At 40.6% G+C, this 26279-nt stretch overlaps 1 protein-coding gene across 1 annotated transcript in view; it reads left to right on the forward strand.

The window, feature by feature from the left end:
- LOC127632442 (multiple epidermal growth factor-like domains protein 6) overlaps positions 1 to 26279 on the forward strand; it is a 127625-nt gene that overhangs the window by 40898 nt on the left and 60448 nt on the right. The window contains exon 5 of the mRNA XM_052111027.1: positions 17305 to 17427. Within this exon, the coding sequence (XP_051966987.1) occupies positions 17305 to 17427 (123 nt within the window). The remainder of the gene's footprint in view (positions 1 to 17304; positions 17428 to 26279) is intronic.

Raw genomic sequence — 26279 nt, forward strand, 5'->3', positions numbered from 1 at the left:
GGGAATTAACTGCGGCCTCCATTCTATTCTACAGGTGTCTCATTAACTTCTGCCTATCTGTCAGAAAGCTGGTGATCCACTGAAAGATAGAGGTGGAAACAGAGAGTTTGTATAATTTAGTCTGGAGTATAGCTGGGATGATGGTGTTGAAAGCTGAACTGAAGTCCACAAAAAGGATCCTTGCATATGTCCCTGGTTTGTATAGATGTTGCAGGATATGATGCAATCCCATGTTGACTGCATCATCCACAGATCTGTTTGCTCGATAAGCAAATTGAAGGGGATCCAGAAAGGGTCCAAGAAGGGGCAACACCAGTCTCTCAAATGACTTCATGACCACGATGTCAGAGCGACGGGTCTGTAGTCATTAAGTCCTAGGATGTTAGGTTTCTTTGGGACAGGGATGACGGTGGAGCATTTAAAGCAGCAGGCAACTTCATACTGCTCCAGTGATCTGTTAAAGATCTGTGTGAATGTGGGGGCCAGCTGGTCAGTACAAGATTTTAGAAAAGAGGTTGATTTCCTTGTCTTTTGTTTCCGGAAGTCCCGGCACACATCTTCTTCACAGATCTTAAGTGTAGGTTGAGGAGCAGGAGGGGGGGAGGAGGTTGGGTCGCAGGAGGTGTTGATGTTTGTGTGAAGTGAAGGTCAGATTGGGTGTGGGGTGTGAGACTGGCTTTTCAAATCTACAGTAAAACACATTCAGGTCGTCAGCCAGTTGTTGATTCCCTACAGAGTTGGGGGATGGTGTCTTGTAGTTAGTAATGTCTTTCAGGCCTCTCCACACTGATGCAGGGTCGTTAGCTGAAATCCTGTTTTTCTGCTTCAAAGAGTAGCTTTTTTTAGCCATTCTAATCCCTTTTGTCAGTGTGTTTCTGACCTGATTGTACAATATTTTATCCCAACTTCTGTAAGCATCCTCTTTGGCTTTTATGCAAGAAGAAACCAATATAAGCAGCTTAATTCAGACAGAAAATATCACTCCATGTAACTTAGGAAGTGGCTACTTGTATCAGCAGGCTACGGTGTCTGTCATAATGGCCACAGTAAAAGAACCTCTTAATAAACCTATCAATCCCCATTTCTCATCTAGATTCCTTGTTTGTTTCCTTATTTTACACATACATTAATGTGGGCCAGGTGAGAATTTACAGTCTAATTTCCAATGCATCCTGGTGTTGAAAATCTCTCATCAGAGTTAGTTTTCTAATCGCTCATGTGTGTTTCTCAGGAGTTTGATGGATTAATCTCTCTTAATTGAGCTGAACTGCCTGTCGGGTTTGTCCTGACGAAAGGCCTGTCCAGGTGACTCCAGGGTCCTGAACATGTGCATGAAGACTTTAAGCTGACAGCTGTTTGCAAAACACAATTAGAGTGTCATGTAAAAGTCTGACTCCAGCTGGATTTACTCTGCTCATAGATAGTTAGCATGTCTTCTTTCTGTGGCTAGACGATTACTTATTTTGAGTTTAATCAAAGTCCCTTTCAAGGCATGTCAGTCCACTTAGCTGCCATCTTTGGAATACTTCCGTATAGCTATTTTCTATGGATGCAAGCAGCATAGAAGTACAGCTCCTATCTGTTTGAATGGTAAAAGGTCAAAATCTCCAAAATGGTTGGACAAGTTTATGATATTTAAAACCAGCAGTTAACCCTTTCCAGCCTGAGCCCAAAATTCCATTATGTGCCAGAATATGGTATTCATATCCAAGTTCAGATTATATTCATATTCATATAACATCACACATCTGAACTCTATATACCATTTTGAAGAGAAGAACAAGGGCTTTGAATTGATATAAATATATGTATGATTTTTTAAGTACAATCATCCTTTATCAGTAAGATTGCGATACCTCCTAGCTGATGAGTCAGGTTTTCTCTGAAATCTATCTGGGTGAAGTTCAAAGGTCATCCCCTGGTGCCGCATGAATGTGAAAATATTGACGACTGCAATGTCTATGAAGTGGAAAAAAAGAGTCTTCCACCACTTCCGAGTTTTTTGTAGAACATTGTAAGATTTTATAATTTGGTCTGACCTATCAACACCGCCCATGTTTTTGTTTGCAATTATGCTGATGACAGTGGGCTGGAGGGCTACTTCTTTTGTCCAGTCGCCATAATTTTTTACAAACCTAGTAATTTCGGTTGAGCCATTCGCATTGTGGAAATTGGAGAGGCATGTAACATCACACGTGTCCTTCCACTGAATTACAAGTATATTCCCCTCAATCCAACACCACCTCATATCCCCACGAGCTGTCTTGCGTTCCCATCTTTTGATGTCTTTCAATTCTGCAGGAAACAGATTACGATTCACCTTGCATGTCCCACAGGCATTAGTTCCCATTTCTAACAACTTAACCATAAGAGCTGGGGATGTGTAAAAGTTGTCAAACCAAACATTTTGGCCCTGGTCTTTGAATGGCAGCAGTAACGATTCAACTACTTTGGTGGCCAAGTCAGTGACACGCCCATCATAACTACCTATGTAAACATTAAATTGAGAGTATACCCAGAGTCTGATGTTGCAATTACCCATAATTTAAAACCCCACCGAGTAGGCTTGCCCATCATGTATTGTTTAAATCCTGACCGAGCTTTAGACTTGACCATACGTTCATCTATTGCAAGATTTTTTGTTAGGTTGAAAGAGCGGCTGGCATTTTTGTTTGAGGTGGTCCACAAGATAACGCAACTTCTTAAAGCGATCCTGATTATGCTCTGTGGTCGGGTCTACAAAATTTAGAGCTGCTAAAAGTGCTTTGTAGCAGTCATGCAACATAAATCCCCTCACCCACGAGCTTGAAGTGACTTGGTTCCCCAATGACGATGGGAATCAGGGAGAAATGAAAACACCATGTAAATGAGCAATGCAAGAAATTAGTAAAATTCATTGCCAGTCACCTCCTTCCAAGCTCCTTGGTAGCTGGAATATGACGGACCGTTTAGGACGAGCTTCAACCCCTGATGGTTTGTAAAGCTGCATATCTCAGCAACTACAGCCTGAGTAAAAACGGCATGAAAAAGTCAATTTCTCACAACATCATATTGGTGGTTGACCGCATAGCCTGACGCATACTACCTAGGTCAATACCGAATGGACGGCTAGGCTTAAATGGGAGAGGTGTTGGTGCCTGTGAATCTATGTCAGAGAACGAGGGTTAAAAAACAGAGTCAGGGAAGCGTTTACGCTTTCTAGATGACTTGGGACATGTGTGAGAATGGCTAGCCATACCCAAAATAATAAGAGTAACAGTGTTAGTGTTACTGTGAGTATCAGTCATATGAGAAATAAAAACAAACAACACAGACACATTCATATATATATAAGGGATCAGGTTCCATCTCAACCTCCATCTCCTCCTGGTCCAGATGTTCATGCAGTAGTTCCTGGTCCAGCAGATCTTTCCTCCTGTGTGTTCATTCCCTCAAAATCCAGGGGCCATAGTCTCTATCCATCTCTACAACAGACAAAAAGTGCACAATTGGTAGCCAGCAGTGTGGCCTTCACAAATCTGTACATTGAATAGTCTAACCAGAATGTCCAACTGCAAACAGCCCTCTCACACTTTCCTTGTTTACAGAAAGCTACACACAATCTAAAATCATGTCTGTGTGATGGATGGGTAAGGGTATTTGCTAAATTATAGAAAGATATCTAAAAATGTTTTATTACATGGTAAAATCAACAAGCTAGATAACTTCTCACTAGCAGGCAGGTAACCCCTTAACCAATCATATGTGCTTTTAGCTTATGTTGTCATGAGTATCTGGCAGTTTTCAGAAATAAATTCGGCGATTGGACGGCGAAGATATTGAGACAGGAACCATGGGAATAATTGTTCCCAAATTTTAACGCCCCAGCCGGAAAGGGTTACATCTGACAACAATGGTTTTATAAATTGTGCTTCTTTAGCTCAGATCACGCTAATAATTGCAATTTTCAGGCTGGTGCACCTAATTCACATGCGTATTCTCAAGTTGACTGACAGGTGATATCTGTATCTAAAAGGTGATTGGCTCTTTTTTCAGTAGCACTGCAACACCACTTTGTGTGAGATATACTTAAGCCTAATTTCCGAAAATAAATGACTCTTACGAGTCTGTTTTTTCAATCTACAACGCAAAACATGGTGCGAACAGTGTAGCTCGATTCCCGAATAAATGGAAAATACAGTAATCTCAATAGGAATCCACACGATTATTAATAAATTAATTAATTTAGTGAATAAAACAAATTCGCAATTGTCCATCTTGAAATTAGCCAAAAATCTTTACTGTGTTATGTATAGCATACCTAAAGCTTGTGAGACTTAAATCAGAGTAAATATATACATTATATGTTTTGTGGTATTTTATAAAAAATTATGAAGTATAAAATATCCATGCAAACAATCTCTTTTGAAAGAATCTGTTCTGTTAAAATCTGAAATTATCTCACCAGTTGAAAATAGGCCACTGAGGGCAGTAAAATAAATATTAAATATTTCTTACTCTAAAGTACTGAAAGAATCATTCATTGAACTGTTTGGGAACTGGAATCATTACATTTCTTACGATTACTATCTTTTTTTTTCAACTTTGATGAAAGATGAAAGATGAAAGATAAGCATCTTTATATCACTTTTGTCAGACTTGCTGTTGTGATGATAATAGTACCCGAGAGGCAACTTTGACAGTTTTATATGTGATAAGTCAGCAACACACACACACACACACACACACACACACACACACACACACACACACACACACATACACATATTGGGGCAGCTATCATTATGAGGACTCACCATAGACATAATGATTTTTATAGTGTACAAACTATAGATTCTATCCCTTAACCCTAACACTATCCCTAAACCTAACCCTCACTAAAAACCTTCTGCATTTTTACATTAAAAAAAAACACTGTTTTGTATGTTTTTTTTTTAAGCGATTTGAATTATGGGGGACAACAGAAATGTCCTCATAAACCACATTTATAGCATAATACCCTTGTAATTACCAGTTTGTAACCTATAGAAATGTCCTCGTAAACCACCCAAACCCACCTTCACACACACACAAACATACTCTAGCAAGTTCGGTGTTATAACGTTAGTAGGAAGCAGGAGACGGTGAGATCTAAACAAAAAGTACTTTATTGGTACAACAACAACAACAACAACAACAACAAAATCATTCTTTTCAGCGGCCAACATAAAACTGCTGCTATTCAGCCAGGAAGTGAAGCTTTGATGATACACTGCTGTTTACATGCCTCTTCTCGTTCTCTCTCTCTCTCTCTCTCTCTCTCTCTCTCTCTCTCTCTCTCTCTCTCTCTCTCTTTACTGGAGCCTGGCTCACTCTTAAATTCATCTCCAACTCTCAGTGCAATGACAAACAGCGGCTGAAGGCAATCATTAACAGGTGATGATCCTCACCATTCTTGCCTCCCGAAATCACTCTCCATTCACAAGCTGGCCCACACCCCACCACCACATACCCCCATCGCTCGACTCATGCTGGGGACCATCCAGCATTACATGCATTAGACATCTGGGAATTTATGTGAACAACATCGTGCGAGACCATATGAAATAGATAACTCATAAATTATGTACGACTTTTCATGAGATCGGGTTGGGATCTGCCAATAATCATTTGTCAAATCCAGTGTCTAATAAAACAGAGCCCAACCATTCGAGCAGTTCGCCAATACAAGGCATTAGATTGCGCGTCAAATTTAGGCACTGTGCTGACATTTATATAGTCTACACAGAACCGAACCAAGTGGTTTCAGAATGAGCCATCACTTTTAGGCACTAGAACGACTGGGCTAGCCTTCGTGCACAAACTTGCGAATCATATTCTTTAGTGTTTGATTAAATTGTTCAACCAAGTCATCCGTTTGGGGGTGGTAAACACTGGTCCGAATTTATTTAATCCACAATAATATGTACAGTTTGCGTTGTGTACTTTGTGCCCTGATCAGTGAGGATTTCTTTTGGAATTATTATGAAGAGTGGCTCCACAACACTAAGTGCTGAGATGTTGCGCAGAGGTGCTGCTTCCAGATATCGCATTGCGAAGTCAACCAGAACCAACACAAACCGATGCCCGTGTGTCATTCGCGCTAATGGCCCGACGAGGTCCATGTCAATTCTTTCGATGGGGGCATAAATCATTGCACTGTCTGGAATAAAATTTTCCAATGGCTCTTCAGTACTAAAAATTGGGTTGTATTCTCTTTTGTCTGAGTGTCCTGCATCACTCGATACAACCGATCCTTAATGATTGAAAAATACGGATATGCGAGTGCAACGTCTGGCCAGAGGCATTCAATCACTTTTGCATCAAAGGCTTGCCTAAAGGTCTCGTGCTCCAGAGGGAAATCCTCAGCCAAGACTTCCCCCTCCCTTACGCCCTCCTGAAGTGGAGCAGATGTAGACGGCACTGGATCCGCCTCCCCAGCCAGTGAGTCACACACCACACACCAATACGCTTTGTTGCATTACCCATCCACACACATTACCCTTAATAAGGTAGCAAACGCCAGCCAATTCGTTCCAAAGATTAGTGGATGGGTGAGACGGGAATTAACCGCAGCCTTGACACTATGTTTTTGTCCCCAATATTTAATAGGGACTGTCATTAATACTACTTCAGGGTAATTTTGGATACCCCTGTGCACACAGCTTACCTTCACACACACTGGCTTGTATCCAAAGACTTGGATTGAACCAAGCTTTGTTAAATGGATGTTTTATTACAACCTGAATCCACCAAGGCGGTACGGCCCAGCTCAATCAGGGGCGGCCTGCAGCTCCTGGGGCCCGGACCAATGTCCCCACCTCCATCACAGGGAATTGGTCCCAGACTTCCCTCCAGGTAACAGTACATGAGGAAGGGGAGGCAAGAGATGGAGTGGAGACCAGAGAGAGAGAAAAAAGGATCTTGTCGGCTCATGAATACACCGCCATATGGTTCTCAGCCAGCTGGATGGGCGTTTGTAGTGACACTGGGCGATGGCACTGGACCCACTGCGCCATCCCTCTCAGAAGCCAGGCAATAAAGTGCTCCACTACCACCAGATCAATCACAGTCCCAACGTGGTGTTGCTCACACAGCAACCACCTCTGACAGGCGTCCCGGTGCTGCAGGGCGAAGGCAAACGGGCGGCCGTGCTCGCCAAGTATCAGGGAATAGAAGCATTGTCACTGTTGCTCTGGTGTCTGGCCGACCCATTGCAGGATGGCTTTCTTTATGTTGGCATACACCAGGAGGTTCTCTGCTGGTAACTGCTGTGCCACGAGTTGGGCCTCTTTGGACAACAGGGGTAATAATCAAACCGCTCACTGGGTGCTCGGCCATCCGCAAGCCCCCGCCGTCTGCTCAAAGTGCACCAGGAATGCCTCCGGATCATCTTTGGGGACCATCTTGAAAAGCTGAACATGGGGCGTCATGGCCGTGGGGTCCGGGGTCGCAGCGGGTACCCGCTTCGTGTCTGTACTTGCATCATAGGAGATCTTTGTCATTAAAATTCCCACCACAGTGTCATTTCAGCACATCTCCAATTCTGTATTGTGATTAATAGTTAATTCTGTGATGGAATATACAATGATAGAAATGCCATTTTTAACAATTTTGAAATAAAATGTCCTCTGTCATCCTAAGGCTAATTTCATGACTGTCCTATTTACACACAGTTAATTAAGTGATATTTTCTTTGCTTTGTCTCATATTTCATCTCAAGCATGCTCTTCACTGACACTTTTGCCTACTTGGTTAACATGTACACCAACTTTTGAAAAAAAACTTTAGTTGGGGCAAAACTGTTTTGTGTGGTGGAAATTAAGTAATTTTCTTTACATGTATAGAAAAAGATTTTTATCAATAAATATTGAAAAGGTTTGTTTATTTCGCTCTCTGTTTATATGAACATAGTTTTAAACATGTAATAATTTGTATTTTTAAAATGGATATTCAGAATTTGATATCGAAATTCTGTGAAAAACAAGACTAAGAATAAAAGGCATTTGTACAAAAAAATAATTCTGTGTGTCACTTTAAAAGACTCATGTGGGTCACTCTGTAAATTCCCCTGTCACAGTCGACTCACACGATCCACGCTCACAGAGTAGTCAAGCTGAAGTCAGGCAGTAATTTGGACATTCCTTTGGGAGTCCTAACGTTCCTACAGGCTCCAACACAACATTCCCAAGTCTCAGGTCAAACCGTCCATCAGGCCCGAACAGGTAGCACACAGACACATAATGCAGGTTAAAGTTCAGCCTTGCAGTGTTTGCCAAACATATTTAGTGACATGTTAACACCACAGGCCTTGTAAACCTGACAGGAATGAGAGCAAATGAAAACAAATCTTTTGTCTGGATGTCAACATGCTTTGGAACATTAACCCAGGGACAATAAGAGAACCCGAAATAGAGTCAGACTGTGTGGTGTCTGATTGAGTCAAGTCTTTTCAAACACTTCTCTGTTAGACTTGAGAATAAGTCAAGTAAATCTGCTTGGCTTTGGTGCCTTTTGTGGACTCGCTCATTCGCTAATTTAGTTTCTAAACAGTCTGAGAGACGAACTACAGTGGTTTTTATCATCTCGTATAACCGGGGGGCATTGACCTTTGACGGTGCGGTTGTGAGGGAGCAGGTCACACTAATTAACACGTATATGTGTATACAGTACTGATTTGGTCATACACACATGCATGCATGCATGCATGCACAAACCCAAACTTATTCAGTTGACAGAGTGCCAGGAGGTTGTAAAATTAAGTTGTCAAAACATCATTAACAGAGCTGAGGCAGATTCTGTGTGTCACTTTAAAAGACTCATGTGGATACTTTAAGTTATGGATTTGAACAAACCTCTAACCCGAAGTATTCAACTTTAGCATGTAACTTGCCCCACACCATTTGTGATAAAGACATGAATGATGCCTTAAATGATGCGGCTTTGTTAAAGAGAGGTGCGCCATTACAGCTTTCACCCAGTAGACGATAAAGCAAACAAAAGAATCCCACTTGTATTAAGGGAGGGCCCCAAGCCATATAAAGACCAGAATATCATAGAGACTTGGGGGTGGACTCTTTTGACTTGTGTAAGCAACCAATGAGAACACCTTAGCAACCACCAACCATATATCAATATCTTTACAATCACTCATTATGGAGATCTTAATTCCATTTTTGTCTTTCTTTGAGCTGTTTCAAAGGAAATGTCAATTCTCACAGTAAGAGTTTTGGATTCTGCTTTGCTTCCGCTCTTGTGATGTCCCGTGCTCTCGTCTTGTCAACACACGCCTCTGGAAGAAGAATTGTGCAGAATCAAAACACAGCTGTTTTGAAACTGAGATATGTGCGGCATTTGGATGGTTTTGTCTATCAGAATTCCTTTGTGAGAAGTTTCTGTAGAGCGTTTGATTTTGTTATGTGTTGATAGAATACTCGCTCGCCAGTTGTATATGTACATACTGTAAGTATTTAATGGTCATACATCATTCATCGTATAGACAGAAATGTGAAGCCCTCTACCATTTTTCTTTTGCCAAGGGCTTAGTTGATTCATATTTAATATTGTAATTGTACTCACAGCAGTGAAGTGAAGGCATGAACAAACATGTTTTCTCTGAGCAAACCACAAAGTACATTTTTATTGTGCAGAAGAATTGGAAGAATTACATGAGAAATGTTTTGAGTTTGTATTGGAATTTCTGACTTTTGCACCCTTTGGTATCTTGGCAAATCTGAACACAGTTTGAGGCAGTGTTGTGGTATCTTCTAAAGCTAGTTTTGCTTCAGGACCAAGATTTTACATTGGGCATCTAGTGGCACCCTAAATTGTTTATTTGTTGATTAGTAGATGTAAGCCAGTTTTTTGGTATTTAATATTTTTCCAGTGGCCCGAAATGCACTTTTTGGCCTATATCTTTTGAACGCAAAATCCAATATAAACTAAACTTGGGAAACTTCGACACAAGGACACTGCGTGGAAGCATGCCAAATTTCATTCAGTTCTGCCAATAGAGAGCGCTACAACGGAAAATGAATTATAAATCTTCAACAGTTTGATGGAGTAAGTTGGAATTTGGCATGCATCTTTTTTAGATTAGTTTCGTTGCACCCAACAGCCAAACGTTGTCTGACTATAACTGCTCAAAAACATCAACATAAGCCATCATAAACTAGGTGATTGTTCGTTTTACATACACTGCCACTCATCTGATGTCAGACATGCACTGATGTGGTCACTTTTACAAATATTCTGTGGTACAAGATCATACCACATGCATGTACCACATTCAAATGACACAGCAACAATAGTGCCATTAAAATTCCCACGTGCACACATTTAAAGTTGAACGAGCAGGCACAGATGTTTGAGAGTAAACACAAATGATTTGCAGTAAAACTCTCTGATATAGATTCACAGCAGGTGCTGGGTTTTATGTGGTCTAGACCAGACAGGCACAAGTATATTCTCTCTCTGCTTTTAATAATCATTGCGGTCGGTACTGGAGGCTATTTGTACCGATCTATTATTAGTTTAGAATGGAAAGATATGCTTTTGATATGTGAAGGTAGTTATTATGTTTATCGTTGTTATCAGAAAGAGTTTAATCAAATGCAATGTTTGGCTTAATTTTTCTGGGACAAGGTTGTCTTCTCTAAATGCTCTACAGGTGCAGAGCACTCTGTATATATAGTATGTATGAGTTATTACAACTTCCTGTTTCATGGCGAAACATTGAACTTTGTCAGGCCGTCACGGCCACGCCATGCACTGAAAATTTAAAAGCTTAGCAATTTAGAATCGCCAAGGCCTTTAGATTGGAATAACCTAATATTAAGTAGCTCTGATGAAATCTCTAGGAGGAGTTTGTTAAAGTACGAGGCCTGGAAATGGAAAAAACTGAGCAAAAATTAAAGAGGAAAATCAAAATGACTGACTTGCGGTTGAGTTTAGGGCATGGGTCCAAGAGACGTTTTTGTAGGTATTGGCATGTCACACATGTGTACTGTAAGTGTAGGTGAAATGTAGCGTAAAGCGCACATCATTGAAGGTTTGTAGGTGGCGCTATTGAGACATTCTGCCAAACCTAATTCTGAAACCCATATCAGATGTAAATTTTCACCACTTCTGATGCGTGTGCAAAGTTTCATGATTGTTCGAGTATGTTTATGCTCTCAAAAATGTGATTTTCATTTGGGGAAAAAATTATAAACGCCTAGAAGAACAATAGGGTCCTCGCACCATTGGTACTCGGGCCCTAATTAGAGAGGTCCTCTTATACTGTGGAAGTCAAATGCATTGGTAATGGTGAGCAGATGTGGCAGATATGTTTGGAGAGACAGTTGGTTATGACAGTGGCAGTTGTTTTGGATATGTGTGGCTGCAGTTTTTCATATGTAACCGTTGGTGAGTTTACCCTGTGACCCTTGTGTTTTATGAAGTGCATATGCACAATTGTAAACAGCAGTGGGCAGTGTGACCTTTCTAGTGGACAATCAATACAGTGTCAATGGTAGTGAATGAGGCAAAGGTCGAGTTCGGAATGGCATACTGCCATACTACTCTTACTATTTCTGCCACTGACATACAGTATATGGCAGAAGTAATAAGAGTAGCATGGGTAGTATGCCATTCCGAACTGAGCCATAGTTTCTGTTTGTTTCTAAGTGTAAGAAATGAATCGAGAGTGCAGAGCCTGTTATTGCTGAAATTGGAAACGGTTTTCTCGGACAGACTTACAGCAAACTATTCTTTTATAAAGTACTTTTTGAAATCTCTATAACAAAAATTAATGGAAAGAAATCATGAATAAAAAAATGTAATAAAAAGTTGGAGGGCAGCCTTGTGCATCCACATAATAACTGCACTGTGGTACTTGCAGAATAAAAATGCAACTTAGGGACAACGATGTAGTGTACTACAGCGTGAATTTAGTTTTTTTACCATAACTTACAGCGTACTGTTCCACATGCTATTTCTTAAAAATATTAGGCAGTACTGAAGAGCATGCAGTAGCAGTACGCTAGCATTGTATTCTGAACAGAGCTGATGTTTACTGTCTCATTCCCACATCATCAGTCTGAAACTCCTCTTGTTAAAACGGTCTGGTCTCCCACAGCGACAGAAGATGTGGGGCCATCCTAAGCGGCTCGAGGTTGTCCTCAGATGTGATCACGGTGTAAATATTTAGACAGCATTGAGGCAGCAGTCTGACACAGAAGCTAAAAAAATTCAGACAAAAAGACTTTTCATAAGCATGTGAACAAAGACATAATAAACCTCATGCTTGCATAAAGAATGCTTATCACAAAATTAATGATGTTTAATAAAATAAATTGTCTAAATATTAATAATAATCATAATAAATCAGACATACTTCAAGTAATATAGTTTATTGGCCTAATTGTTAGGCTGTTTACGTTTGTCATGCATTAATAGTTTAATGCATTAATATTGAATGAAACTGGTATGTTGGATATTTTACAGCTGCATTGAATGTGGCTCAACCAATCAGATTTGAGAGCAGAAACTCTTCATTTTATAAAATGGATTAGTACACAGCTTGCTGGAATACTTCATTCTGATTGGTCAGTATCAGCATTCTGTGGTCCAGTGTTTTTTTTTCAATTATATATCTTTTTTAAATATACTTATTGTTATAATTTTCTATTTATTTATTTTTATAAGTTACCTTAAAACAAGTAGATAATATAGGCTATAGGCAATTTGCGTAAAATACACCCGTTTAGGTCATATGTGTCACCTCTGCTTCCAGTTGCCTCTGTTTGCATTTATATTGCAACAATGACCGACTGACTGTACAGTAACCATTATTTAAAAATGTATCCGTCTACCCCAGACAAGATAACATGCTAAATATAATACGCACCAGATGCGGTTTTCTCCCCAATTTGGTATGCCCAATTCCTAATGCGCTCTAGGTACTCGTGGTGGTGTAGTGACTCGCCTCAATCAGTGTGGCAGAGGACGCATCTCAGTTGCCTCTGCGTTTGAGACCGTCAATCCGCGCATCCACGTGTGGAGGCTTCACGCCATTCTACGTGGCATCCGTGCACAATTCACCACGTGCCTCACAGAGAGCGAGAACCACACATTATAGCAAACACGAGGAGGTTACCCCATGTGACTCTACTCTCCCTAGCAGTCTGGCCAATTTGGTTGCTTAGGAGACCTGGCTGGAGTCACTCAGGACACCCTGGATTCACAACTCCAGGGGTGGTAGTCAGCGTCTTTACTCGCTGAGCTACCAGGCCTCACCAGATGCTGTTTTTGACCTCTGTTATGGTGTCTGGACCTAATGATTTAGTTTATGCCACTGTCTGACCCATAAGAGCTGTGCCAGACTTCAGTATAGACATTTTGACTTCATGAGAGGAAGTCCCACAATGCACGCCTGGAATGCAAATACACAAATCTCTTTAAGAGTCACACAGTTTGTCCATATGTCTTTGTTCCATGGAACACAAAAAGAGATGTTAGGTGTTATATTCCAAGTCTTTTGAAGTCGTACGAAAACTTTGTGTGAGAAACAGATAAAATGCCTTGATTTGCTGAAAATCACTCAAATCCTGTTCATGTATATTCAAACGTGGCATATCAAGACACTGTCACTGATGCCAAATGCCATTAATTCTTGCATGTCTCCACTGCAAATAAATGCATAAAAAAAAACATAATTTAAATCTTATTTTCTGGGTTTTCACTTTAACTGAATAGAAAAGAACAGTGTAAACATTCAGAATCTGCACAATATGCCCTGTGTTGTTGGCGTCATAAGAAAATAATGTTGGTCTTATTTTCCAGTTAAAAAATATATAAACATCCTTTAAACAAGAAAACATTAATTGAGAAGCAAAATTAAGATATTTAGTCTTGTGTGAAAATTGTCATTTGGATTGTTTTTTCTGTAGCTTTGAAGTCAATTGATTAAACAGAGAAGTCCATTAAAGATCAGGTGGCTCTTCAGTGCTTTTGGCTGATCATATTCGTGAAGTTAAAGCTCTACAGTCTATTGTTCCTCTGTTGATGAAACAAGGCTGTTCTAACACAAAAGGAACATTGTATGAACTTGCCAACATCATCACAATGAACACGACTCTTTAATGGCCAGTTTATTTGGTCTGTCGTAATGACTGTTACTCAGATGAAGTGCTTTGGATTAGTTACAGTAATGTTTTCCTTTTTTGTCCAGATTATAAAAGCTATAAAAAGGCCCTATTAATACTCACCTTACTGATCCTGGATGCTGCTGGTACTTCCCTTAAAGGAAACTGTGAACCGCAGGTGCGTGGCCTAAAGCGGGACCCCCTAACAGAAGAAAACTCTGCCTTTCCCTCAGGGCACCTCTTTCATGTCCTTGACCTGTAGGGTGTCCTGGTGTCATGAAAGAGGTCATAACCTCTTCAAGGAATGTGGTTCTACTGCATTTCATTGTTGATGTTACAGTTTGGATGCAGAAGATTGTATATGCAGGGTTGCAGTATGTTGTAAATTAGTGCAAAATGTCTGGTTCTATTTGATTATGGTTAAATGTAATGGAAATAACAGGATACAATCGAGGTTTTAAAATGTTAACAATGTTGTAGAACAAGAACTTGCAGCATTGAAGGACTGTTGCTCACCAATTCCCCCATACAAGGAACATTTTCTCATCATTTATTCACCCTCATGTCATCTCAGATGTGTATGATTTCTTCAGCAGAACACAAATTAAGATTTTTAGTAGAATATTTCAGTTCTGTAGGTCCATACCATGCAAGTGAATGGTGGCCAGAACTTTGAAGCTCAAAAAAGCACATAAAGCCAAGAAGTAATCCATACAACGCCAGTGGTTTAATCCATGTCTTCTGAAGTGATACGATAGGTGTGGGTGAGAAACAAATTAATATTTTTGTCCTTTTTTACTATAAAACTTTTACCAGCCCTCCTATATGTTCACGAGAGTTCTTCTTTTGTTTTTTCACAATTTGCATTCTACGTGCATATCGCCACCTACGTATATCGCTGTGCAAAAATTATTTATTTATTATTTTCATTAATTTTATCCCATCCTTTTTTTTTCTTTCTCCTCCCTGCCCAGAAAGAGGCGATATGCACAAATAACATGCATTGCAAAAAAAACAAAAGCTGAGCTCTGTCCTCTCGTAAATGCACAAGGGCAGGTCAAATTAGAGATTTATAGTAAAAAAGGACTTAATCATTGACACCCGTTTTTCACCCGCATCTATCATATTGCTTCAGAAGACATGAATTAACCACTGAAGTCTTATTGATTACTTCTGTGTTTCCTTTATAAGCTTTTTGGAGCTTCAAAGTTCTGGTCACCATTCACTTGCATTGTATGGACCCACAGAGCTGAAATATTCTTCTAAAAATCTTCATATGTGTTCTGAAGAATAAAGTCCTACACATCTGTTAATACTTGTTCAAAGTGGTTTGCATGTTCACATTGTTATTTTTAGTATAAAACAAGGAAAGTTCTCGAGTAAGATGTTTTTTCTAAAGGGCCGAGAATACTTTGTTTTTTTGCGTTCCAGATTGGATTTTGCTTTGTTGACCACGTTGCCTTTCATAGTGTTCTCTTTTGGCTGCAAGCATTTATGAACATATTAGTCACGTGCGCACTACAATTGCTATGTGACACTCTTTTAGTACAGTCGACGGCTGGCACATGCGCGATGACGCACACAGAAGAGGACTGTCTGCGTGCTAAAAAATATGGGCTGCACGAGGACAGGCCGCGCAGATTGTGCTGATGATGAAATTTGTGTAACACATGCTGTGCGCTTTCCGCTCAGCAACGCTGACAACTGAAGTATACTTTGGCCATTATGTTCTGCATATGGTTTGGAACTACATGAGGGTAGATTATGACAGTATTAACAGTATTATTCCAATGTGACTATCGTCCACGTTATCTGACCTGGTAGAGTGTTGGACTCTGGACTCTGAAGACTGTTGTTTGAGACCAGTCAAACATGCAAGATGACACAAGAGAAGAAAGTTTCATAGAAGTGACACGAAATGATGTAGCTGCTTCAGAAAATTAGCTTTTCGTGTTGCATTTTCAAATTATTCACTCTCTTTCGGTGCCCCCTGCTGGACACTTCACTGGGAAATTGCAGCCAAACGTGTAATGAAGCACATCATTTTGTTTGCAAAAATTTTACCAAGGGATCATAATTTTCATGATCAAGCTAAGTTTTACAAAACATATGTGAATTGTGCAACTTCTGCATAACTAGTGTCACCAAATGGATTTGCAAAAATAATGACTGGCCATGTTCGGAATTGTATACTTTACTATTTATATACATCACCTTGAACTTAAACTATATAACTACCGGTATATACATTTCAACTATTTAGAATTGTACATATGAAATATTTCTTTACTGCCTTTCAAACAAGCTTTTTGCAGATTTTGCCTCTAATGTTACCTTTTGGGAAGACTTATCAAAATTATCAATATTCAATTAAGAATATGTCTGAAAAGATCTCATGTTTTACACATATTACATTTTCAATTAACCCTGAGTTGTTTGAGATCACTGACCTTGTCAATCAAATTCCAAAATATCCCTGAATGTCCCATCAGCATGATTTGTGTGAAACAGAAAAGGAGCTGTTTTGTTGTATAACGTGTATATGGAAACTGACATTTGTCCAGTGTGGCTGCAATTTCATGAGGATTTTCCCATAAAAACTCTGTTTAGATCATCAGATGCTCGACTAACAGACCAGAATTCAGTAGCTTTAAATAAATAATAATAATAAAAAAAAGTTAATGTGAAACTTAAAATGTGTCTTTAATTACGCATATGAGTGACTTATTGCAAACACATGAAATCTCTTTTAATCCAGAGAATTGTGGGTTATTTTTTAGATTGAAAGATTGCCCATGAAAACAGGATATTATGGTTTTAGCATGGCCATGAATTTCTACCAGTAAGCCCTTGATATCATACATCATTACAAAAATTGTGAACAAGACTATTTTAAAGATTATTAAGGAGCTTGAAATGCAATGCATATGAATATTTCACTAAAAACAATAATACTACATTTATTTTCTAAAGGGGTGCTTGTCTGTGCAAAAGTCACCACCACCATGCTGGGGGTGTTGCTATGCGGTTGCCAAGGTGTTCTGAGTGATTTTAGTGCATTGTTATAATTTGGAGACACATGGAAACAGTTCTAAATTGTTGCACAAACGTTGATTACCTGCATCTGTTGCATAGACTGTCTGTTTTCTCTCTCTGTCAGATGTGAACGAATGTGAGGATATCAATGGTGGCTGTGAATCTCTGTGCTGTAACACCATCGGCAGTTTCTATTGCAAGTGTCCTGCAGGTCAACAGCTCAAAGAAGATGCCAAGAGCTGCCAAGGTGAGTCTTATTGATTAGCTATAGATATCTGCTCTCTCTCTCTCTCTCTCACTCTCTCACTCTCACTCTCTCTCCCTTCCTCTCTCTTGCTACAGTAATTCTGACAGGATGTGTACGCAGCATTAGTGGTGGTGACTTTGTTTCATCCCAGTGACTTAAGTCTTTTGAATCTGTTGACCAAAGAGATTTGTGATTCATTCACTGATTAATTCGCTGTTGCACCAGTAGGTGGCGAAAAATTAGCATCTTTTATGTGTTTTGAGCGAGTCGTTGAACCAAAAGCAGCAAGTAATTTTTCACCCAAACAAGTCTAGTTAGACTTTATTAAAATCTGTAGGTTTACAAATTTATTAGAGACTTCAGCTGAGTTTTACTTTAAACTCTATGGACTTGCTGCCGGGTCCACAGGGGGGCACTATAGCAGGAAATTAGATTGCGCTTAGAACATTAAAATCCCTGGATCCATAAGTCAGGCATGTGTTGTATCATTTGAAAGCATAGATTCTAAACTTTTCAAAGAACACCGTTAATTTTGCATTTAAGTTACATAAAATAACAAAAAGTCTTAAAAAATCTGTGTCACAAATAAGCGCCACCTAGATGTAATGTGGTAGAAACAGGAGTCTTTCACAAAGCACTTAAATAGACAAGTCATATATCAAAATAAAAGCCCTCATTCTCGAGCCTTAATACCACAGTCCGAAAGATTTTCAAAAGAATCACAAAGTGAAATATGATTTCTGTAAGACATTAAATACAAACATCTCATTACGCTCCAATCACTGCTGCTGCAAGCCCTAAACAGCCACAAACTTTAGATCTGCACTTACCTTTGCCAATTTTCTACAAAATGAGCCATTTGTGACCACCTTTGCCAGGTGTACCTCCTAGGTATTCTATTCTAATCTTTTCTATTTGCAAAAGTAATGTTTGGGAGGCTAAAATGTATTTTTCCTATTGTCACACTAAAACTGAAAATATAAATAACCATCTTAAGACAAAAACATCTTTAGTGCCTAAAAGTACTATATATATACACAGTCACACTTAACCATGGACTGTATATATATATATATATATATATATATATATATATATATATATATATATATATATATATATATACACAGTCCATGGTTAAGTTCTCATTGAAAATATGTGTTTTTAGCCATTTGTTTGAAGACAGAGAGTGAGTCTGCTTCACGGATGGAGTTGGGAAGGTCATTCCACCAAGTGGTACAGTAAAACCGAAAGTCCGGAAAAGTGTTTTGGTGCCTCTTTTTGTTGGTACAACAAGGCGCCGCTCATTAGCCAACCGCAGGCTTCTGGTTGGAACGTAGCTCTGCAGGAATTATTTTAGGTACGCTGGAGCAGACCCAGTAACTGTTAGCATCACTAATCGCTGTATTCCATTCAACTTGTAGCACTTAACTTTGTGAGTTTCTACTTTGTACATCACTTGAAGTGAGTCAACGAGAACTATTTAATTCTTGAGAATTATGGAATATTCTGTGATGGTCGTGTCTAAACAAAACAAGATCCATGCTCACATGCACTATTTCCATTTATTTATGCCCAACCTAATCATCAAATAAATCATGTGGCTGGTAAAATCCTCAAATACACTGAAGAATGTGGGAATTTTGTCAAACTTTAACCCAGTTTCTCTGCTTGTATATAGAAGGCTTTCAATGTATGTTTGATTGCAATGTGTTTGGCCCCAAGAGAAAATACTGCTCTTTGACTATTCATATCCATCGGAGAAATGCCACTGATGTTTCAGATATTTGTATTTCTTATACAAATGATTCAGATCTTGCACTCTTTCATATAAAAGCGAAATCCTGCTTCACATATTTTGCATGCAATGCCAAAATATACAGATTTTACAGATACAGTATGAAAGCTGCCAGCTTTCTTTTCAATTTATGTCTTTGTTATAATGATTTATGTAAATTAATTAAATCTGAGAAATCCATTGAATTACATTATCATAGAGAGTTAGAAAGACTGACAGAGAGAAAGAGAGAGAGAGAGACTTTTTGTCCAAAAGGGAGGTGAAAAAATTAAGCAAAACACACATAAGATATAGTATATTTAAAGTGTGAACTAATATTTCTGTGCATTTTCATATATGCATCCAGTCATTATTAAGGTCTCGTTATTTTACATTACAAGCTATTATGATGTCATATTACCATAAGTTCCTGAGAACAAGCTATTCATTTTACAATTTCCCTTTTTTAAATGTCAATATAGTGTTTGATGCACAAAATACATAATTTTTGTATTATTATTATTCATATTGTATTTGATTCGCTCAATCGAACAGTGAACATATGTCAGGCTTTACGGGGTTAAGAAATTCTTCCGCTGACTCTGCATGCACGGATCTTCTTGAGTTGCACATCAACTTTAAATACTGTTGAAATGTTCCAATACTGTTGAAATTAGTTTTCAAGAGAAGCCAAACCAAATGGTTAAACCAATGCATGGAAACATATCTTGGTAATTCAATTAAAACCCAAACTAAACCGCATTGGGCTCTGTACATAGAAAGTAAGTCTCTCAGCTTTCCTAGATTGGCTCACAGATGAATCAGTGTCTTAGAATCAGCATGCATTTTACTCAAGCATGTGGTTTACCCCAAACCTAGAGCGCTTCCAGTGAGTGAAGCTGAACCAGAACTCCTAGAGAGCAATGCCAGATACTGGGGTTTTAAGGGCTACCGTAGTCATCAAAATGATCATGTCTGATTTTTTGATAAAGGCATACATTTCAAAGCAATTTTTACAACCACAATCTGCAGTGATTTGTTGAAAGATGCCAGATCCATCTCAATAGTTTCTCATATGGATCTTAACTGAAATCGCCATGATTACTAACATATAAAATAATATTCTAGACTAGAGTTTGGCTATTTCTGTAATATGGCCTCTGATTTCTCCAAATGCTGATAAAGAAAGAAGACCGACATTGTAATGCAATGGCAGGAATCTTTAGCATGACCGGTGCGTGTACACTGCTTTCTCTGCAAACAAAATCCGAGAGATGCCGCCAATGTAAAGCCACAGATTCCAAGAAGAACAAACAAGGTTCATCCTAGAGTGATCTTTTACCCTTAATATGCAAATTAAGTTTTTTGTTACTCAGTACATTTACATTTACTAAATTTCAGTCGTATTAAAATAATAATTTATCTTTTTAAAATGTCACATAAGGATTTTGTCCAAATTCATAGTCTGATTTTGTTTTTTTTAATCCGGTTAACAGACCCAGATAATGCGATTGTACACGTCAATCAGACCTGAATTGGCCTACAAATTGTACGCATATTGGTACTTGGCCCTATAAGTGCTTCTTGCAGCTATATTTATTATTATTATTATGCTAATGCAAGTCCTATGAAAGCTACATAGAAAAATCACCCTTTTTCACCCTTTCCTATAATAGCTTTAATCCTGTACTAGATGTCAAATGGACCAAAGAATTTACCATTATAAAATGAAAAAAAGTTAAAGTTAATTTATTTATTAAAGGTTATTCATTGGTATTGGACAGCACTTCTTCAATTGGACTAAAGTAAATGGATTTGTTTATATCTGGTAACAATCTTTTTATATAGTTCGCCAGCTGAGCTCAATTTTGATTCTATAGGCAAGCTGGCACTAAACATGGTAATTGTAACCAGCTGACTGTTTACCTTTATGCAATCTTAATTTAGTGTGAATGGGAAGCCAGCAGGTGAAAATAATCACAAGATATCATGCAAAGCACAAAGACTGTTTGTTGGACATTTGCTACCAATATGGATAAAAAGACCAAATAATACAAATCCATCATGAATATGCAAAAGGTCCTTTACAATGCGAGTCATATTCCAAGAGGGACATTCTGTTGCTCAGAGGTTGTTTCTTCATTGACTTCTTATATATGTTTTAAAGATCAGCTTTGTAGAGTATGTTTACAAGTGTCACGGTTGTTCTTTTGACATTCTTAACCATGTACTGTACTGTGCGTAAGTATGCTGGAGTTTAGACTCCAGTATAGATGTGACATGACATGGGAAAGAGCATATGCACAACTTTAGTTAAGGGACAATGGCTTTGCCAATGGGTCATTATCTGTCTGAAAACTGGTTCCCGTGAAGTGCAAAACAAAACAACAAATCTAAAAACACAACAACAAATCCAAAGACAATCCAAAAACAAAAGAGCAAATCAGAAAACACAACACCAAATCTAGAAAGAAAACATTAATACAGTTAAAATGGAGAGGGTAGGTACCACAGCTTCTCACCTGATTGGCTGTGTGGAGAATACCTTGTCCTTTCCTCAGGACTGGCTCTCTGCCCACTTGTGTGATTATTTCAAAATTAATTCCAAATGCTCAATTACTGAAAATTGTGAGTGGTTTGCCACTCAGTAAAACAGTTTATAACACAGAGAGCAAAAACAGTGAGTGGGAAAATATAGTTTTAGATACGATGTTCACAGACTGCGCTAAAACCGGTGTCCAAACGTTCCTCAACTGACTGACGTGATGGGCATTAGAATTTTTGCATTGTTTGATTATAAGTTGTGGTACAATTTTGTCATTGTGACATATGTTAGAGGTATGATTTTCATTTTATTTGAAATCAACAATATTTATTCACAGTGGATACTATTGAATCCGTTGTGTATCTTTCTATTTTATCTGTCTGTACACATCCTGCACTGTTGAAGTGTCCCGTTTCATTCCTGGTGTATGCTGAGACTTACAATAATTTTATGTAAAGAACAAACCTATATGTACGATCACGGTCACCCACCGTCCACCATAACACATCCTGCACAAGTTTCATTCTAACTCGTTCAAAAATTGCCGCCTCAAGCATAATGACACGGGTTTGACGTCAAAGACTCAGTGATTAAGCAATTGTCTCTCACGTGTCTTGTGACTGATTACAACGACCCCAAGTTTGGATGTACGTGTATTTTTTTTCTCCCCTTTTCTCCCCAATTTGGAATGCCTAATTCCCAATGTGCTCTAGGCTCTTGTGGGGGTGTAGTGACTCCCCTCAATCCGGGCGGCGGAGGACAAATCTCAGTTGCCTCCACGTCGCATCAGTTGCATCAGTCCGCGCATTTTATCACGTGGCTTGTTGAGCATTTTACCTAGCAACCGGGCCAATTTGGTTGCTTAGGAGACCTGGCTGGAGTCACTCAGCATCACCTGGATTCGAACTTGCAACTCCAGGGGTGGTAGTCAGTGTCTTTACTCACTGAGCTACCCAGGTCCCCCGGATTCATGGATTTTGAATCAGGATGAGATGTGCCGTTAGAATCAGGATGACACTAGGTGGTATTTTCCCAGGATGTGCAATTATGCATATGCGGTGTTCAAAAAGCAACAACATCAACAAACAACTATGTAAGTTAGTCATTCACACCACTGGCTGCCTGCTACAACCTTTGTAATGTAAAAATTACATCTTTATAATTTTGGTGGTTCTATTTTTCTAAATTAATTGAATAATGTATCCGTATAATTGGAGATACTTGGAAAATCTATCCATTGGCAGATGCAGGTATCTTTATAATTTTTATATTATCATTTATTAATTTTTTCAACTATGTTTTTTTAGTTAGAACATGCAATTTGAATGAACGCTTGGATGCCACCAACGTTTTAGTGCAGTTTGTGGACTTTAAGATGGTCCCTTATGCACTAGTTGAACTATGAGACCATATATTGATGAACATCGTACCTAAAACTAGCTTTTCCCTCTCGCTGTTTTTGCTCTTAATTATAATGTTCCTGTTACTGTTTTCCCAAGAGAGAAAACACTCAAAATGATTTAGTTTTTAGTCAGTGACCTTTTGGCATGGATTTTGATATAATCAGTAAACCAATACTGAGGAAAGGACTAGGTCTCATTCACACAGCCAATGAGTTGAGAAGCAATGGAACTTACCCTTTCCATTTCGACCGAATTGCCATTGTTTTTTCTGTCTTGCCATTGTGTTTTCTGAATTGCTGTTGTTGTGTTTTCTGAATTACCGTTGTTGTGTTTTCTGAATTGCCGTTTTGTTTTCTGAATTGCCGTTGTTGTGTTTTCTGAATTGCCGTTGTTGTGTTTTCTGAATTACCGTTGTTGTGTTTTCTGAATTGCCGTTTTGTTTTCTGAATTGCTGTTGTTGTGTTTTCTGAATTGCCGTTGTTGTGTTTTCTGAATTGCCGTTGTTGTGTTTTCTGAATTACCGTTGTTGTGTTTTCTGAATTGCCGTTTTGTTTTCTGAATTGCCATTTTGTTTTCTAAATTGCCGTTGTTGTCTTTTCTGAATTGCCATTGTTGTCTTTACTGAATTGCCGTTGTGTTTTCTGAATTGCTGTTATGTTTTCTATCTTGCCGTTGTGTTTTCTGAATTGTTGTTGTGTTTTCTGAATTGTTGTTTTGTTTTCTGAATTGCCGTTGTGTTTTCTGAATTGCTGTTGTTTTTTCTGAATTGCTGTTATGTTTTCTGAATTGCTGTTGTGTTTTCTGAATTGCCGTTATGTTTTCTGAATTGCCGTTGTGTTTTCTATCTTGCCGTTGTGTTTTCTGAATTGCTGTTGTGTTTTCTATCTTGCCGTTGTGTTTTCTGAATTGCTGTTGTGTTTTCTATCTTGCCATTGTGTTTTCTGAATTGCTTTTTTGTTTTCTGTCTTGCCGTTGTGTTCCCCTTCTGTCGCTCTCTCCACGTTGTGTCGGAGAAGCAACACTAGGGGTCTCTCTTGAGCGCCGATATCCACCTCTGATCTATGAAAAAAGGCCAATGAGAGTTGGCAGCCAGTATTTGCATGTCCCGCTCGACATACGGGTATTTAAGCCGCGCAAATACGGAGTTCATTCAGAAAATTTCTTCGGAGCCGATGGTCTGTCTGCAGTTTGCTGCGAAGTTACACGCCACTTAAACGCTCCTGTTTTCCTCTGACGATCTGCATGCTGTTGGATCTTGACGGCGCACAACAGAGGCTTTCTCCTTCTCAGTGCACGCGTGCACTGTTGCTCCTGAGCGCTCGACAGCGCAGACACATACACACTGTGTATTAAAAGAGTTTTTTACTAAAAGAGTAATTTTCTCAAAAGAGCAAACACAGCGGTGTTGAACGCCCTTTTAAGGACGCCGTCTTTTCAAGATGCCTTTCCACCCCTGTGTCGCTCCTGGATGCGTAGAGTGCTCTCTGCTTCAGACGGCCACAGGCGCTGTCTCGCGTGTTTGGGCCGCGATCACACCGAGGCGGCGCTTAGGATGGTTCATGTTCTCACTGCGAGAACATGACCATGACCACGCTAGTGTCGCTGCTCGCTCAACAGAAAGCAAGCCACCCCAGCTGCACCTCGCGATTGCTCCTTCTTCCCACGGGATTAAGGACGGTGCGGTTGGCGCTGGGGGCGGCAGCGGTGCAGTTTTGCCGGTAGCCCCCGCGAACCTCCCGCTCCTCGACACGCCGCAGGTCTCCGGCCCACGCTCAGCGGCAATAGTGGCTCGCCTCACGGCCCGGCTGTCTATTCTCCCGAGTCCGAGCAGATGAGCTCGCCACTGCATCGGAGAGTGCGGTGTCTGATGCCGAGGACTCCCTGGACTGCCGCTCGGGCCAGCAGGCCCAGGCTGAGGCCGACGCCAGATGTCCGACATGCTTGCCCAGGCCGCCTTGAGCGTGGGGTTGGACTGGAACCCTCCATCCTCCCCACAGCCTTCTCGGTTGGATGATTGGTTCCTGGGGCAGCGCCGGTCGCGGCCTCGCGATCCCCCGGTCCCTTTCTTCGCGGAGGTGCATGATGAGCTGACGCCTACGCGGAGAGACCCGCCTCCGCCGTCTAGGTGCCACCCGCTCCACTCTCTCCACCCTCGACGGGCGGAGAGCCCACGGGTACGACGCGATTCCCCAGGTTGATAGGGCAGTTGCGCACCATCTATGCCCCGGTAGCCTTACCTCCTGGCGGGTCGCCCGCACTCCCATCCAAGCCCGGTAGGACAACATCCTCGCTTAACGTGAAGGCCTACACTACGGCTGGACACGCTGCCTCCGCCTCTGCATGCAATGGCCCTCCTGCAAGTCCACCAGGCCAAAGCTCTCAGAAACATGCACGGGGTGGACCTGATCCTGATGTGCTGCAGGAACTGCGCCAGCGACCGACCTCGCCCTGAGAGCTGACGACGGCCACAGCGCAGGCACTCGGACAGACGATGGCCACCCTAGTGGTCCAGGAACGCCATCTTTGGCTCAACCTGGTCGAGATGCGTGAGGCTGACAAAAACCGCCTCCTGGACGCACCTGTCTCCCAGATTGGCCTTTTCGGTGACACCGCCGAGGACTTCGCCCAACAGTTCTCTGCGGTGAAGAAGCAGACGGAGGCCATTTCAGCACATCATGCCCCGCCGCAGACCTGCCGCCACGGGCCCTGCCCCGCCTGCCCGCCGAGGGCGCCCCTGCGGGAAACCAGCTCCTGCTCCGCCTCAACCCGGGCCCAGCTCTCAGCCCCAGCTGCCGAAGCACTCCGCAGGCGGCGACGCCCCTGTCTCACGTAACCCCTCCAGGACCCGGAAGGCTCCTAAGCTGCTCCTGAGACAGCCGACCCAGAGCCAAGACGCTAGCTCCGGAAGTGGTAAGACCGCCCGCCCCCGGTGGAGGGCTGGGAGGAGAATCCTTTGTTCTTTCATTTGCCACACCCCTGACGGGGCTGTGGTACCCACATTCTCAATAAAAGAGCTATTTCCTTTGCCTCTGGGTCACCTGGCCCGCAAATGCCGCTTCACGGCAATGTGTTTTCAGATCACAACAGTCCCGGTACAGCGGACGCCGGCGATCCCGCCTTCCGCCTG

The sequence above is a fragment of the Xyrauchen texanus genome, chromosome 39, assembly GCF_025860055.1.
Source record: "Xyrauchen texanus isolate HMW12.3.18 chromosome 39, RBS_HiC_50CHRs, whole genome shotgun sequence".
NCBI lineage: Eukaryota > Metazoa > Chordata > Actinopteri > Cypriniformes > Catostomidae > Xyrauchen > Xyrauchen texanus.